Here is an 18098-nt window from a genome sequence, read left to right as displayed (position 1 = left end):
TATTAAGAAGCTAAAATATACATTCAATTATGCAAAACATATCAACAGATAACTAATTTCAGATATGCCGTAATTTTTGTTTAAAATTACTATGCAATTATTTTCAATTAGAAGTTGGCTGTTGCACATTCCTTTATTATACTAAAATAGTATAAAACATTTTCAATCTATCTGACTTGATGCCAAGGAATAGCATATAACAGCAGAATTGTATTTCTACTGACTCATTATTTAGTGTGCCAAATACTATTGTCTCATAATATTTCGGTACAATGCTGTATTCAAATTCCTAAATGTGTATCACATACTTGTACATATGAATATGTCCAGCCAGTATTTCAATATGTACTGTATTAGTCTAAATTTCAGCACCTATGTCTGCCTTCTACCTTGTTGTTTATTCAAGACCCTGTATACTGCCTACACAAGGCCAGACTTCCCTCTGCGTGAAAGTCTGTGTGACACACAGTTCTGTGTGATTGTGTGTGCCTGTTCACATGTTTTCTCATCTGTGTCAGACTCTGAATTAAGCTGGCTGGACCTGCAGCTCACAGAATTGTTTGATTGGGGACTGCTTTTGGACTTTCAGCTTTGTTCTTAGTGAATTAACAACATTCAGAACCCTCTTAAGGGTTCATGTTGCAAGACACCTCCTGTATCTAGGCAATACTTTGAATCAAGCATGTCTGACGAGCACCTAGCCCTTAGCAGGAGGGAGCCTGTATTCAACCACTCCCCCAGCTTGACAGATTCAAGAAAACAGGCTTAGGCTGGATAGGAAGGGCTGACTCCATGAGATGAGCCATGATTGATTGCTACAGGTACAGTGGCTTGGAGAGCCTCTTCTTGCCAATCATTGAGTTAACAAATGAGTGCTAGCTACTTGTCTGATGGAGCGATAACAAGGAGCAAATGTAGTGAAGTACTGTAGCAAGAGCTTCAGTGTTCTAATGTTGCAAATTTGGAAAAAATGACTTCCCACCCTTGATCATCAAAAATTGTTGTTTGTGCTTTTTGTCATTGTTGCTCAATTTGTTAATGTGCCTTCTGCTGTCTTTACTTTAAGCTTACAGATTGAAGTTATGTGAGTGAGGAATAATGGTTTCTTGTGGCCACTTTTCTTTTAAATAAAAGAGTTTTCCATTTTTTCCATATTCACTATTGAATATGAAGAATTGAAGAAGAAGAAGAAGAAGAATTGAAGAGGAATTTTCTCTTCTTCTCAGAACACATAGATCATACAGTGAATGTAAGACTTCACTCAAAGAGATAAAGATGTCCAGTATTTTTCTCATGGTAATTTAAATCTAATACTACTTATTAGCTCAAATTAGGACCGATCCTTTTCTGAATGGGAAGGTATAACCATTTTCTACCACATAAAAATCAGAATCAAGAATATTTCATAGCTGAATGACTTCAAACTAACCGTATGAAAAGCATAGCTATAGCACAGACAGACTGCATAGACATGGCTGGTTTCCTTCAAAATATACCCAGTGTTATATGCCTATTTTATTTGTGCATATACAGTATTTATATAACATGTACAGTATATCATATTTAAATAGGCCATACATATTTTAAATAGGCTCCAGGGAAGTAAAATAATCGTCTAGCAGAATGTTTGTGTTATTTGAGTATTCAAAAGATTTAGGATAACTTGATCAAATGTCTTTTGAAAATACAGATTATCAACATCAAATTTGTCCTGATCTTGGCAGAATGGTCTAAAGAATGAACTTTATTACTTGCAGCTCAGATATACTGCAATTAATTATTTTTTAAATCTCTTCTACTGTGTATGACCCTGGAATTTTCACTGCTCATTGACTCTGATCTTCCCTTTCACTGCGCATTGCTGTGTACTGAATACTGCCAAAATATGGAGACAATGCATCTTTGTGAATAAACTATTGTACATGAAAAGTATATACAGTATTAGCATTTAATGAGTAAAATGCAGCATGTTTTGAACAAATGCTTACATTTAAATCTCATAACTTCAATTACATGTGGAGAGTCTTATGTATATCCACAAAATTATGTAGTACAAATATGCAAATTAATTTCTGAGCATATTATTAGCACATTTCCTTATTTTAATTCTGATTTGTTAAAGGATTAGACATGTTTGATTAAAATATGTTTACCACAGACGTCTCATCAAAGACCATTATTGGCCGTTAATGCTGCTGTTATTGTAAGTAAACAAAGTCAAATGTAATGTTATCTTTCGGCTGTAAAAGTTGTTTTTACAAGTTAAGGAATTGACTTGCAATTGACAGTTATTTAAAGAAGTACTACATTCATGAAGTCTTTACAGTTTATACTACCTTATGCGGTTGGTACCACTTATTTATAGTAAAAGAGGTAAAATCCATAACAGAACCACAGCTCATGCTGGATTCTGTAACATTAAGCAGACTAGAGAGCATGTGACTGCCCCCTGGATGGGGGCATCACAGAGATTACCTCCCAGCCATGCTGGTCCCCACTTATACAGCTGGGTGTACTGGAGCAAATGGGGTAAAATACCGTGCTCAAGGGCAGAACAGCAGTGTCTGCAGTGGGGACATGACCCAGCAAGCTGTTATTTATGATGCGAACAGTTCAGCGACTACTCTACACCACCCTCGTTTTGTAATGCTTTGGAATTATTTTTCTTAGTTTATAAGAACAAAATTCCAAGGCACCAGTGTAAGAAGCATGATTATTTAATATTTTTAACTAAAAAATCAGTTCTGAATTTGTCCTTGGAGAGTCTGTGTTAAATTATGAAAAGAAAAATGTTATACCGGTGCTTTTTGCACTGTTACCTTAACTTTTTGTTTAAATCTGTCCCTCTGCTGTTTTGTCAGTGGGCTTATTCCCAGCTGCAAATAAGCACTTTCTGTGAAAATAAATTACCTCAAGTTCACATTATAACTATACATAATTGTACATGGAGCTACACACAGCAATTAAAATACAATTGAACAATAGCTAATGATTATAGTATAATTAAAGACCTTTGGTTAAATAAACTTTAATTTCACTTTTAGTATTATAGTTACAAATTAAGCAGTATTGATTGTTAATTATTTAGACATACTGTAACTACATACAGTATCTAAATACAATTGCAAGTACAGTATCTAACACATAAAAAATATTCAGTATGTACTGTAAGATGGTGACTTCATTTCACAAGTACTGGATTAAAAAAAAACAAAGGAATTCAACTGAAAACAAGAATTTTGCAAACTTCATAGGGCGTGGTCATTATAAGCTGAATAGGCGAGGCCACTAACCTCCATATTATTTTTTCATCCCAGTGTCTACGGCTGTCCTTTGGCAAAGAAAAGAAAAACACAAGACAAACAGTCCCAGGAGCCAGCATCGAAGAGGAAGCCATTTATAGTGAGAATGGACAACTCCTCAGTAGATGAGTGTTACGAGACAGATGGCACAGAGGAGATGGATGAGAAGGAGGAGGAAGAGGAGGAGGAAGAGGAGGAAGAGGAAGAGGAGGAAGAAGAGTACTCTGAGGACAACGAGGAGCAAGGCGAGGAGGAGGAGGAGGGACAGGTGGAAAGAGGGGAGGGAGAGGAAGGGGAACAGGAGGAGGAGGAGGAGGAAGAAGAGGAGGATGAAGACGAGGAGGACGAGGAGGACGAGGATGATGACGACCAGGCCCACGAGCACGGTGAGGACATTTCATATATCTAGCATTCCACTGGACCTTAATTTTTAGGCGGTTTGTATAAGAGATGATATTATTACAATAGCAGCACCAATGTTTGTTTAAATATTGATTTGTCTATTGATTTTCACCCACTGTCCCAGTTTTAAACTTATTTGTTCCATCACTAAAGTGTAGCACCCTCTGACAGGCTAAACTGTATATAAGGTGAAGAGTGATGTCAGTTCTTTGCAAATTACTGCCGTTATTATTATTAATAATAATGAAGTTAATAATAACGCAATCACTCATTGAGCTGACACTCTCAGACTACCAGAATAAAGTTTAGTACAGGTGATAATGAAAGCCTGACTGGAATTCAAACAGGACACAAGGGTTATCATTCTTACTCAGTTGGACTGAACTTTAATGACCACAAGTAGCTATTGACCTGATTTATTTTCTGTTCAGAAGATGTCGCCTACTATAAAGCAGTATCGCCTGCCACAACACTGAGTTGGTTTGGGTTTTATGCTCAAGTATGGGGAGCACCATGTTCATATTCATGACCCTTGTACAACCTACTGCTCTACTAAAAATCTTCCAGCAGAAACCTGGTATTTCTGAGTATATTCAGTACTGAAAAAGGCAAGATCAAGTTTCAAGATAGTATAACCGCTATTATTCAATAACATAAGCAGTACATTTACTGTAACTTGAGGTGACTCAGGTTACTTATGGTTGACAATACAACAGCCTTATGTCTATTCACAATTTTTGTCATGGTATGTTACCGAGTTTAATTTGGTGGAATCAGTTGGTAGACCTCACAAATGGCATATGTTTTACACACCAGGCAAGTTGTGTTAAGAATGCAAGATTTCACTTTGACAGCTAAAATCATGTTAATGAATATAGAAGTCCAGTTTTACTGTATTATTTATTCATTACATTTATTGTGGAGGGAGCAGTTTGTTCCATGGTAAAATATCCAATATGGAAAAACTACAAAAACAGTAACGCACTGAAATGTGTGTGTAAGTAAACATTATTTTGAAGATTTTTGCTATTGAATTTATCTAAAATACTCAAATAAATCTTCTTACTACATGTTGTTATTTCTACGCGATATTATGGACAAAGTATACTATTGTTGAAAAAAACATAAATTAAGATATCATGATTTTCTTGCACATTTTTTATATTTTCATGTTGGTCTGAAACAGCATTATATCTCTGAGTATTTAGATTTTGTACAGAAACTGTCCATGCTGAAAAATGTGTCTGACTAAAATGTTAATCAAGGTCACCATACAGTAGGTGCTTTTTCAATAGAGTTCTGAGTTTAACATTTAAAGAGTAAACCAGTCCTTTCTGTTTAGCACTGTGGAAGAGTCACAGTAAAAAAAGTGTTTTTGGGCTATGTTTTACAGTATGTGGCCACAGTGAGACATAAAAACATACAGGCGTTTAAAAGTATATACCAGCACTCTACCATAATATACTATGTTCATAGTATTACTTTAATTTAAATTATTTGAACATGTCACTGTCTATTTTCCTGTACGAAAACTATCCATCTAATTCAAAACATAGCAAAGGATGAAAAAGCAAAAGGCAATTGTGTCAAAGAAATGAATAACAAGTCAGTAATGTGTTTTGTTGCTAAAAACCTACAGTATGCTCTGGGTGAGGGATTCTTACTGAGATAAAGTCTAGCCAATACAGCTCTGTACAATCTGCAAAAGAGGTCTCAGTAGATTTAATGTTTCGCTTTTACCCATAGCATCCTAAGCAAGGATTTCTTTTAACAACTTCAGTTGGCCAGCCCCTGTTCTCTATCTTTCTTGACAGCAGCTTCAAGACAGATTAACAGTGGAGCCCATCAATGTACTGTAATTTATTTATTTTGCATGTACTCTGTTCCCACCAAGGGGCATCAATGGCTTCACTGTCTCTCCCTTAGCTGGATGGGGGCTACATAAGACAGCATCTGTTTCTCCTCAGGACATCTGTATCACCTCATTTCATCTACTAAGCCAATGTACTTCTGACCTTGACAAAAGGGTCTAGTTGCCCCAATACCTAGGCAATTCTTTTCAAAGATTGTTTCTTTAAAAAAAAATCTGGTTTCAAGATATACAGTATATCAGTAATATTAATATATCCTGGCCCAGTATGATCTCAGTAAATTGCTGATGAGGTAATATGGCCTTGCATGGTCTCATTGTCATACTCTTAGCTGTTTCTAACAGTTACAGTATGGCCACAGCTCTGTCTGTTCCATCAAGGACCCATGGGATTGTGCTACCTGTTTATGAAAAGTACCCACTTGAAGATGGCCAGTCTTGTGCAACACAGTCTTGTGCAAAAACGGTCAAACCCTGAGATAAACAGCATGATTCCATTTGTGAGTGCACAGGGCCTGATATTGTTAAAATACAATTTTTATATTTCTTATAAAATATAGTTTCTTCTTTATGTAACATTTGATTGATCTACCAGATTGTCAATTAATTTGATTAATATCGGTAATTTTTAGAAGAATCATGTTTAGAAATAATGAACAGCAGCAGCAGCCATTTTCTGTGCCATTCTCCAGCTCTGTCAGCCTGTTCATAAAACCTTTGTAGTCCTTTAATTGTACCTTCAACCTGTCTCCTCCACTCATTCCTTTTGTGTTTATTTCAATTTTGTCTTTTAAAAAAGTGTTTCCTGAAGTGGCCTGTTTTTCAGACATTGCATTTTAAAGTTGACAATTAAATTTTAAACTTGACAGCTGTTAACAAGCTTTTTGCGTCAGAATGTGTTTTGTCATTTATTTTATTACCCTTCACTCTCTAAAGACTCATTGTTATTGTTTTCCTTCTGATTTTATTAACACATTAGATCAGTTCTGCTTTTGAAATGTAATGTAAAAGTGAAGTTCCATTTCAGAGATATTTGTATAAATGTATTTAAAACTTTGTGGGCTGATTCAGTCTTGATACAATATCATACTGTGTACAGTATATATTCCAACATTAAGTCTTATGCTTCATTATATGTTTTATGTTATAGAACAAAAAATAGATTCGTTTTAATTACTTTGAAGCTACTGTTTCTTTGTTGTTATCTCTCATATAGAGAGCAAATGTGAAAAGGAGCCAATTTATTACTGAAGCCATCAGTGTGGATGATGTGCTCTTATCTGTTTAGAGCAGCGATAGTGAGAAGGTAGCTGAAAATAAGCCAAAAATTGGGTGCTTCAAATTACTGACAAGTGGGACTCGGTAACCTTTAACAACCTGTCTGACTCAATTTAATGCTGAAAAGATTTCAAAGATTCACTCAATTGCACTGTAAATCTGAGGCACAACCAATAATAAGAATAATAAGAAGAATAACAGACAGACATTAATTATACAGCCAGCAGTTACAAAATGCAGAGCTTTTTTTGCTTTTTTTTAGGTTGTAAGACAGAAGTGTTTATGCAACAGTAGTTATTTAAACATACATAAAGTGTCTTTTTGGATTGTGGATTGTAATTGTATTCCTCTGAGTAACAGCAGTCATATGTATTATATAGTAAAACAATTTTAGAAGCATAGACGCATCAGTATAATTTTAAAAGACATGTCCCAGATTATTATATGAGGACTAATATTCTGTGAATTTTGGAGTGACTATACTTAGATTTTGATTCTTCCTTCCAAATTTGTATTGGTGTGTAAGTTGTGTAAGATCCTATGGCCTCCTTTTTAAATGGTTTGCTCACAGTGTAAAGATTTTCTAGTCTCTGGATAATTAGAAGGCTTTTTTATTGTGCATCAACATGACTTTTGAGAAGCCATTTATCAGCTCAGTAGAAATATTTATTAAACTATTGAAATTGTCAGAGTCTTGACACTTCATAGCTAGAGTCTTTAAAACTTCAGATGCCATAGAAATTACAGAAATAAAATGTCCTTGAAGCTCATTTGAAAGGCTATTGAAGTATTTCCATGTAGAGATCTTGGTGTCATTTCATTTTCCTCTATAGAAGCTTTACGGTATTTATTACATAATTCATATTAACCCTATCTATACCGCATAATGTTTTTCATTAATATTTTTACCCAGAGAGCTCTTTTAAGTCTCTAAAGACTGTGTATCCAGTCATGACTAGCAGCTATACACTGGGGCCTGAGATAAGATTTAACATTGCCATTATAAAAATCCTCTTTTGAAAATCAACTCATTTTTTCTCTCCAACAGAAGACCATCAAAGCTATTCCAAATCCAACCAAATGACGGAGAAAGATGACAATAACAATGATGAGTATGACAACTATGACGAACTGGTGGCTAAATCTTTGCTGAACCTGGGCAAAATTGCAGAGGATGCTGCCTACCGTGCTATGACAGAGTCTGAAATGAACAGTAACTCCTCCAACAGCATGGAGGAGGAGGACGACGACGAAAACGACAAGAGTGTCAGGAAAAGTGAGCTCAGCTTGGATGTGGACAGTGATGTGGTGCGGGAAACCGTGGACTCTCTTAAACTTCTGGCCCAGGGGCATGGAGTTGTGCTGTCAGATACCCTGAATGGCAGGGGTTACCTGGAAGGGGTTGGCGAAAGTAATAATAACAGCTGCAGTCGGAATAGTGGCACAGGAATGCAGGGCAAGGCCACCAGCAACGGGCAGGTGGAGGAGAGTGATGAGGAGGTGTGTCTCAGCAGCTTGGAGTGCCTGAGGAACCAATGCTTTGATCTGGCCAGGAAGCTGAGTGAGACACAGCCAGCAGAAAAATCCCAGCAGCCACAGCTACAGCAGCCAACGTATGCTGACTGCCAGCAGAACGAGGACGAAAGGTCAGGGAGGACACTGGAGCGCAACTACTCAGACATGGTCAACCTGATGAAAATAGAGGAGCAGCTGAGCCCAAGGTCAAAGACCTTCTCCAGCTGTGTCCAGGAGGACGGCTGCCAAGACAGGGACGAGGACACAGCTTCGGTGACCTCCGACCGCTCGGAGGAGGTTTTCGACATGACCAAGGGGAATCTGTCATTGTTGGAAAAGGCGATCGCCCTTGAGTCAGAGCGTGCGAAAGCCATGAGGGACAAAATGGCCATGGACGCGGCCAGGAGAGATAATATAAGAATGCATGATGAGCACAGTCCCAGGCAACATTGTGGGGATGAGAGGAAAGCCAGACTCCATGATGGCAGCATGAAGAAGCCATACTACCCTAAAGGTAAGATTGCATTTTCCTCTGCTGCATAGCACTTTACAAAATACACTTCAAAGTTATTTATATATTTATAAATATATTCACAAACTTTGCAAAAAGTTGCCGTTTTGTGATGTTTCTTTGTGTTTTGCAGCATCACATTTCTCAGCAAAATTTGATTTGCAGGATGTCTGTCAGGGGTGGTTGCTCCAATTTTGAAATGCCAAAATACCTTCCAAACTAAACTCCAGTGAAAAAAACATTACATTTATCTTTTGTATATTATTACTTGCATCATGTATATACTTTCAGACGAATTTGAGAACAATCAAGAACAATTTTGCCCTTGAGCTAGACCTTTGAAAATTAATGGATCTGAATGGTTTTAGTGTTTGTTGATATTTGCAATGCTGATATTTGCAATGAGTACAGATTGATGAATCAAAAAGAGTTTCTGAATGTTTTCTTTATGGTTGAATGCAAGATACTTATTTACTTCGCTTCAGGAACATTGTGATTTTTACGCCTGTAAGGAGTTAACAGCAAAAAGTAAAAGCAACTGTAATTGCATGGCTTTCATTTTAAAAGCATCAGTATTCTTTTTCTAAAATGAAATATATGTAACTGGCACCAAATTTTACTTTTTGGGGTCCCTCAAAACACTGTAACATAAAAGAACAATAGATGTTCTTTTAATGATCCAGATAATCATACTCTACGCTCTCTTATGATAAGAAAGTTCATGTGTGGCTGTTCATGGTCCTTGATTCTGCAGCTCATAGTTAGAACTGAATCCACACTTTGGTGGACAAAGTGGACTTTGTGATAACCCCGGGACAGGTGTTTTAAACCAGTTCACAAATCCAAAACTCAATAGTTGCAGTGGTGAATTACGTTGTTAAAATAGGTTAGCATTGCAACATTGAATGCTTGGCTTGTCAGGCATAAGTAATGGCAAACCACTCAGAGTTTTAGAGCTGTGAATCTCATACCAAGGACCAGCTTTGCTGTGGTACATAAATAAGAACTTTGGAAAACATAAAGTTTGTACTGGAAATGAATCTTTCCTGTAATGAATAGCAGTATAATTTGAGCATTTTAGATGGTGCATTTAGAAAGTAGCCTTTATTCCCAAAAAGGTAATACTATGGTTAAGGTAACATATTTTGGTGGTCAGATTGGAATTTACACTGTAATGATAACAGTTCTATAAAAGCATTCTTGTACTGCAAAGTTTAAGATAAAGATAAAATATATTAAAGATAAAGATTTTCATATATAACACCATATATACTGTAACACTAGAACACCATAGATCACTTTGCTGATTTTTAATATCCAGTCTTTCCTCAGATCATAACAGCTGTGAAGGCATGTGATCCATTCATTGAGGGCTGTTTCTGCATGGCAAGAGAAGAACAGTTTCAATTAGATTTTTTACTGGCACTTTTTAACTGAGTATTTAGCCATTTAAAGGTAATGCTGATATAAAGTTTGACACACACAAAGTAATCTTTTAGCTTTGTGGATGAGTAGAATAAATAATGTCAACGATGAGGGGCACCTTACAATACGTTATTACATATGATTGTTCAATGATTAGCTGCTACAACACTTTAGGGTAGTGCCCATGTACAGTTTACTTTGAAGTGCTGTGATCAAGATTTTGAAGATTCTGAGCAACGTGAATTAAAGGAGTAATTTAATGACAGGAGAAGTTGAGAAACTTGATTTCTTCTCCCCCAAATTAAGCTGTAGTAATAAACGTTAAAGCTGCACTAATACTAAAAATGATTGGTAGTGGATACTTCATAAATAAATTATGCTTATGATGTGCTTATGATACAGTATGCTTTCATGTTATATATTGTAACTCCTGAATATGTTTAAGATGTTTAGGATTCTCCACAGCAAACCTTCTTTGTAAAAGAAAGAAATGCATGTTAGGATGTACAAAATATTTATATTTTGGAGGTTGTTATTGTTCGTCACAAAGTGATGTCAAGAAGTTTTAAAAAATATTCGGATGAATGTTTTATTAAAAATGTTTAAGCAGTTTGTTATTATTTTAATAACATGTAAAGAAATGTTCAATCTAGTGAATCATCGCTGTCTCTCTTAAAAATAATGTAGATGCTTAAAACAATGTGTTGCAGATGTGTTGTATGATAGTAATTTCAAGGCAAACTGTTTGTGAGTCACATTAATATTAATATTACAGGAATGTGCTCAGCGAAAGCCACTATAGTGTTCTAATTTTCTAATAATGATAGATGTCCTGTAGAACTATCACGGAAAAATGTCTATTCCTTATTGAAATAAAGGAAACCTAGGCTATGAAAGAGATAACCACTGATACTTATTGCCAAAGAGCAATCATATGTGTAAAATATGTGTAACTGATTGTCTGGGGTGGGTGGCATCATGATTTATAAAATTATCATGGCTCGACAGTTATTGATGAAGGCCTTCTCGCCTAAAAACTAAAGATGCCGGATAGGAATTGAACTGCATCAGAATGACCGATAACGAAAGACAGGGCCACTGACTGCACATTAATTATCCTAAGATGGTAAGGTAATGGAAACCATTTGCTATGCAAGGCATGGTCTTTCCTCGGTCACAATCAATATCTATTGCTTTCTAATATGCATTCCACTTCACTGGTTTTCTTCTCCTGTGAAACTGCAGTGAAGTTGCTGTTGTCTACTGTAATATGAATTTCGTATCACCAAATGAGCCATTCAAGGAGGCAGCAGTAAACCTGGGTGGAAGCAGCTTTATTGTTTAACATAGAGGTATGTAATACCAACAGAAACCTAATTCAAGAATAAACATCAGTAAATAAAATCTTTATTTCTTGTATTTGTATTATCCGCCAGCCTATAGAAATGTCACTCCTTTCCAGTGTAAGAAACCAACACACACATGGGAAGAACACACAAACTCCACATAGAAGGTGCTACCATGCTGAATTTAACACAGGACCTCAGATCTGTGAGGCAGCAGTGCCATATCATGTTACCTCTCTGTTTGAATTGCTTTATATTGTTGAGTTCAGTACACTATGTGTGTATTCTGACAGCTAGGCAGATGGGATATATCTGGTACATTGCCAACAAAATGCAGACAGCATGTTTCATTATTTGGCACTGGAAATGTATATGAGAGAATAGCTACTGTACATAGCTATAATATATGAAGATAGTTTTGCCATCACCACGTGTTTGACAAGGCTACTGTCCAGAGAGATGTATGTGTTACAGTAAAGAATGATGTAAAGTGTCTCGGAGATAAAAATATAAAAAGGTTTTAGACAATTAAAGAGAAATGGCTGACATATTAAATTAATATTTCGCTCTGGTTTTCATCAAGCAAGAAATCAACAACATGCCTCAGGCTGATGAAAGACACATTTCTGTATTAAATAATATTTCCATAAAAGAAGCAGAAGTGTTACAGATACAAGATGCACTAAATAAATCTCCAGGGCCTGATGGTACCAATTGTATATAAACAGACAAGAAATTTTATTTATAGATGTTAGCAACTGTTGACTGTTGTTCAGGACCTGGGTAATACCCATTGAATGGAAGATTCCTAATGTAGCACAAAGCCAAGTCAAGTAATTATTGCCCAAATAGTCTTACTTCTATTGTATTTAAAGTTATGGAAACGATAATTAGAATTAAACTGCAGGATCATCTCTAGAGTGTATGATAATTGAGTTCTGGGGGACACAGCAGAAATGTAGAAAAACCTTGTTGAAAACAACTTGTTAAAGCCCCTTGAACAAGCAACATCGGCAATGGTTACAAACAGGGCCTATGATGTGGGTATATTTAGATTTTCATTGGGTTTTTATAAAGTTCCACATGAATGAATGATTCTCAGCTTGCATACATTTGGATTAAGAGCTGGTTATTATATAAAAACAGTACAGATAAAGGGCAAATTAGGGTAATGCTGAGTACCACAGGGATGTGTATTAGGATTGCTGTTCTTTTTACTTTAAATCAATGATATACAGTAGATTCTAGCATAGTTTAGGAAACAGTCATGTTCACAGTTCATGGTAAAATAAAAGGAAAAGCAAACTGTAGATGTAATTGAAATTCAAAGATTCAGATATAGTTCAGGACTGGGGAAACACATGGAAGATATTTAAGGTAGAGGTTAGAGTGGGATGTGTCAGTGCTGTAAAGAAAGAACTAGAAATTAACTGAACAATGAAAAGTATATGGAGAAAGGAAGAAGAACCATATGTTTCAGAGGAGTGTTGGAGACACGGGGACAGAGAAAAAATAAGAGGCAAAGGAGAGAGGTAGGAAAGACAAGAACAAAATGTCAGAAAGGGCAGGGGGAGATGAAAATGGGGTTCAAGAAATTGGAAATATGGTTGATGTATTCTTGAAAAAGTGTAGAAGGCAGCAGTTTGTAAATGAATGGAGAGATTATAAAAGTATGAATTGGTCATTTTGTGCTGAAGGAATGTGTGAACCAAGTTTAAGAATATTTTGGCTTCTGATATCTTTCTGGAACAAGTGTCTTTGAAACCCTATATAATGACATTGACAGGCAGAGCAGTCATGGTTAGGAGAAGTACTGTAAAATGGGAGACTGTCAGCTTGTTGAGAACTTCCTCACTGCTCTGACATGTTTCCTGAAATGGATAGTCAGCCCTCTTCTATTTGACCAGTAGAAATGTTGCGACTTCTGGACTAGTGTGTTGTTTGCTGGATAATCTTGAAACAGAGGTGGCCTGTAAATATATACTTATAGGTCCTCATTTGCACGTGACATGGCAGCTCTTAATGTAGAAAATTGCATAGTGTAACATATAAGTAACAAAGACGTAAAGTACTGTACCTGTGTGAATATGAATTCTCAACAGACTGAAAAAGACTCAGATTTTTATATACCATTTTCATTGTTCAATGTGTGGAAACAATAAAAAACAAAACATAATTAAGATAGATCATTTAAATGGCTGAAGTTAAATGGTGGGGGGGGGGGGTTAAAGTGGCTTTTGTAAAAGACCATCGAAGAGGTCTCCAGCCTGGGTCTTGTCACTTACTGACTGTGACCAGCAGTCAGCAAGCAATGGAGCACAATTGGCTTAGAGTCAGTGAAGGTGGGATGAGATAAGTCTGCGAGGGCTCTCTTAGTTCTTAACAACATGATGAACCCTGTAGCCTCCCAGACACTTGCAGGCATGTGGTACTTTCAGTGAAGAAGCTGAGACATGAAAATCTGACATTTCCAGATCAGGTGGGCATAACGCTCGTAATTAGCGACTCTAAATTTAAAAAGGCATTTAAGATAATGGACACTTTTCTAATGTAGTAGTGAACTGTTAATACAGTGCCTTGCAAAAGAATTCCAATGATGTCCTATTTAGTTCAAATACAGGGCAGTGCGGTGGCTCTGTGGCTAAGGATCTGCGCCTGTGGCTGGAAGGTTGCCTGTTTGTATCCCGCAGCTGGCAGAGGAATCCTACTCCGTTGGGCCCCTGAGCAAGGCCCTTAACCCCAACTGCTCCAGGGGTTCCTACCAGTTGCTTTGTTGCAAATTTACGTTGTGTTACAGTAGATTGACAGAACTGGAATGTATCAGAAATGTTTCCAGAATACTGTATGTTCCTTAGACTTTCACAAGATATGCTGTTGTAATTTGTTTAAAGTTTGATGCTCCTGTGAGCCCTTTCCATATGCACACATCAGTGTTGCACAAACTCACAAGCACACATTACTTACAATCTGTGTGGTGTCACTCTTTTAATCATTTTTTAGTTAGGAGGTAACAATGAACACAGAGAGACAACATGAGCTCTAACATTTTTGCCAGCCATATCATAACAATTGGTATAAAATGGTAATTATGGCTGAAAATGTTTGGATTTCTATTTGGCATTTCTAATTGTATCAGTTTATATTAAAATACACATTACCATCACATTATAAAACAGACAGCTTCACTTCTTCTCTTGTTTTATCGCTTAGAGTTTGTCTGACTTTCAACCTGTATCTATTTACAGGACTGTGTGTTTCTGTCTGGGTTTATTTTACTCTGGCGCTAAGTGACCAAGATACTGGGTTACAGCACATTTAAAATTTAATTAGTGATCTTTCTGTGTCATTTGCTTTTAGAGAGGTAATCAGTGTTGCTTTTACATGTTGGGGTGAAAAGACTGAAATTCTCATTGTCTGTGTTCTTAAAGAGATGATCTTTCTGTCACCATTGTGGTCCCATTTGCAACCAAATCAATATGCATCAAAAAAGAGACATATTCAGAGTAGTCAGCATGACATTTTGCCTGTAGGAGCAGTACCAAAGTCAAATGTTAACTACAGGGGGTCACTTTAATGATATGCTTTAATGTAATCCCTTACAATTCATTTTTTGCATTTATAGTAATTTAATCTTTCTACCCTACAGTGAACATTCCTTGTGTGAAGTGTTTCACAGAAAGCTCATATATCAGATGCCATGAGAATCTCATGAAATAGTCCCAGAAAAAAATATTGGAATTTCCTTTGATTGAATTTATTTTCTTTTAATATTAAACACGTTTGACAGCTAGAAAGAAAACAAACATTGCGTTATTACAAGACACCATTGTGTTATTTCATGATATCTGATCCTTCATCAAAAGGTTACATTTTATTTTTTCAGCAACAATATCCTCAGGAGTGGGTTTAATTTTAAATATGAGGCAATTGGTTAAAACCAATAAATTAGTAATTTCTTTGATTGTGAAAAACATTTATATCTCTCATGAACTCATTATGCTTCACCAAACCATAGAATCCATCTGCGTGGAGTTTGCATGAACATCAGGTGTTCGTGTGGGTTTCCTGCAGGGGCTCTCGTTTCCTCCCATAGACCAAAATACTGGTAGGTTCAGAATTCTGGGAAAATTGACCCTGCTCTGAGTGTGTGTGTATCTGTGTTTGTGTCTGTGTGTGACCTGCAGTAGACTGGCGTCCTGTCCAGGTTGTATCCTGCATTGCAGCCATTGCTTGCTAGGATAGGCTCCAGCTCCCCTTCAACCTTGTGTTAGATAAAGAGGTTAGAAAATGGACCACTGGATCTCCTCTCAAACAGGTTTAGTAATCTTTAATCTCTTTTCTTCCCACCTTAATTATGGCTTGTCCTTCAGTCTTTTACTTTAAAAAAAAATCAAGAATCACCACTTTCTGTATTAGACTCACCAGTTGCAAAACACTTGCCTTTAAGTCTATAACCCCTGCACTGCACAGGGAGAATGAGGATGCAGACACAGTTTTCTGACATGTCCACCTGTCAAAGCCATTTCATTTCCATTGCCTTATGGGAGATTGAGAACTGTCTGCAGGAGTTGCAGGTGATCAGTGAGTCACAAACATTACTAAGACTACAAGCTGTGAGGACACTGCCTGACTAATGCCTTCCCCACACAAACAATTGTGAGCCACTGCTTATTTTATTTCTGGAGCTAATGTGTTTCTACACCTACATATCAATGGTTAACACTTTAATTGCGTTTTGAGGAACAGCTGTGTAGCATGTTGTTATAGGTGTTTTATGTTACAGTTCCTGATGTTAGTTTCTATTGGTTTTATTAATGCAGTATTCTGACTTCTTGCAGGTACAATCTTTACCTTGAATATGAAGCATTTGAATATTACATTTCTCATATTCTTTGAGTTGAAATATAGAAAATAGAAAAATAACATCACTTGCACAGCATTTTTCTTCGATTTTATGTTTTGTTTTTGCTGTCTTTGATAAGAATAGCTCTCAAAATGCTAGTACCAAAATAAACTCAAAGCCAGGGCAAAAGGCCTTTCAGTTTGGGTGACTGAGCCTGGATATTTATGCACATTGACTGGCAATGTCACGTCTGGTTTTTTGCTTTTTGAGAAATTGATGTGCTATCATTTAGCAAAGTTGAGACTTCCTACGTCCACAAGAAAACTGTGTCTTGACATAAGAAATGACAAAGTGGGATAGCATTTTATACAACAGAATGGCAAATCATCTGTTTTTATTTTTGTTAAGCATTTTTTTACTTAATACTTTATGTCTAGGCCACAAACAGAAAATGTATTAATTGGACAGAGCTCACTCAAATCCCAGTGAAACAACTCCAAAGTTTCTCGAGTGCCACACTTTCCTCCAATTTGCATTTAATCTCTTAGACAATCAGCACAGACCCTGTAACATATCAAAATCTGGGTACCTTGAAAGGTGCACTGTTTAGAAAACTATGTGTGCACTAACCCATTCTCTCCATGTAAACGCAGGGATGATTACTGTAAACCAAAATATTCAAAAATTGCCAAATTTTGTTTAGACTAAACTGGCGATTTCAATTTGGGCAGTCAAATCAGTCCCTCAAATGCAGCTACTGTACCTAACATAACATAACACTGACCAGATCATAGGAACAGGAGCATTGTAGCAGAAATATCGTTTTTGTGGAAAGTGTAAGTGTAAAGCACTGTTCCTGTTCTGTTATATTAATATGCATTATGTTTCATTATAAGTCAAAAATATGTGTTCAAAAATCTTTGTTTCACTGATGGTAGCACAAATATCACAATGTATTTACAAAAAAAAACCAGAAACCACTGGTTTGTTTGCCTGGATCTGCTTAAAGAAATGCACTAAGAAATGACCTCAAGTCATTTGCATCTTCTTGTATTTGCATCCATTCCTGGCACAGATGGCTGTTTCAAAGTATTCCATTATCCCAAAGTGTTCTTTAGATGTTAATTGGAGTCTGTTTGTAGTGAAAAAGAAGAGAAAGGTATTAGGTGTGGATTCCAATAACTACTGAAATATGCTCACAATGTGTTGACTTGTACAAATGTTTATTTAGGTGAGAAACTGAAAGCTCAGGTTAAGCAATGCCAGTCATCTTTATGTCTGTCCAGACACTGAATTCGGGTTCAGAGGTGGAAGTGTTGTAGCTTGAGTCTTATTATTGAATCTGGCTTTCCTGTGCTCTGAATTTAAACAGCTTCCTGCTGGAAACATTATGGCTGTGAAACCTGAACAATTGCTCCTACTCAATTTAATGCAGTTGGAGTTTAGACCATAATATGTTCATGAAATGTGTCTGTGGGGCAAAACTCACTGTGGAAGAGATAGCAATGATAGTCACCCTCAAATACATTAAGAAAGCTATACTGATAAGCTTTTCATACAGATTCATTTATTCAGTGTTATCTTTTACCCAGTGCACATTTTTAGT

At 36.5% G+C, this 18098-nt stretch overlaps 1 protein-coding gene across 4 annotated transcripts in view; it reads left to right on the top strand.

Moving 5' to 3' along the window:
* The window catches only part of myt1la (myelin transcription factor 1-like, a), a 157990-nt gene that overhangs the window by 99563 nt on the left and 40329 nt on the right, over positions 1-18098 (top strand). For all 4 annotated transcript variants that reach the window (XM_088934923.1, XM_088934915.1, XM_088934898.1 and 1 more), the window contains 2 exons: positions 3318-3688; positions 7901-8881. In XM_088934923.1, the coding sequence (XP_088791049.1) occupies positions 3318-3688; positions 7901-8881 (1352 nt within the window). The remainder of the gene's footprint in view (positions 1-3317; positions 3689-7900; positions 8882-18098) is intronic.

Source organism: Atractosteus spatula, chromosome 2 (assembly GCF_055471065.1).
Source record: "Atractosteus spatula isolate fAtrSpa1 chromosome 2, fAtrSpa1.hap1, whole genome shotgun sequence".
NCBI classification, from domain to species: domain Eukaryota; kingdom Metazoa; phylum Chordata; class Actinopteri; order Semionotiformes; family Lepisosteidae; genus Atractosteus; species Atractosteus spatula.
This window is presented reverse-complemented; position numbering and strand designations above follow the sequence as displayed.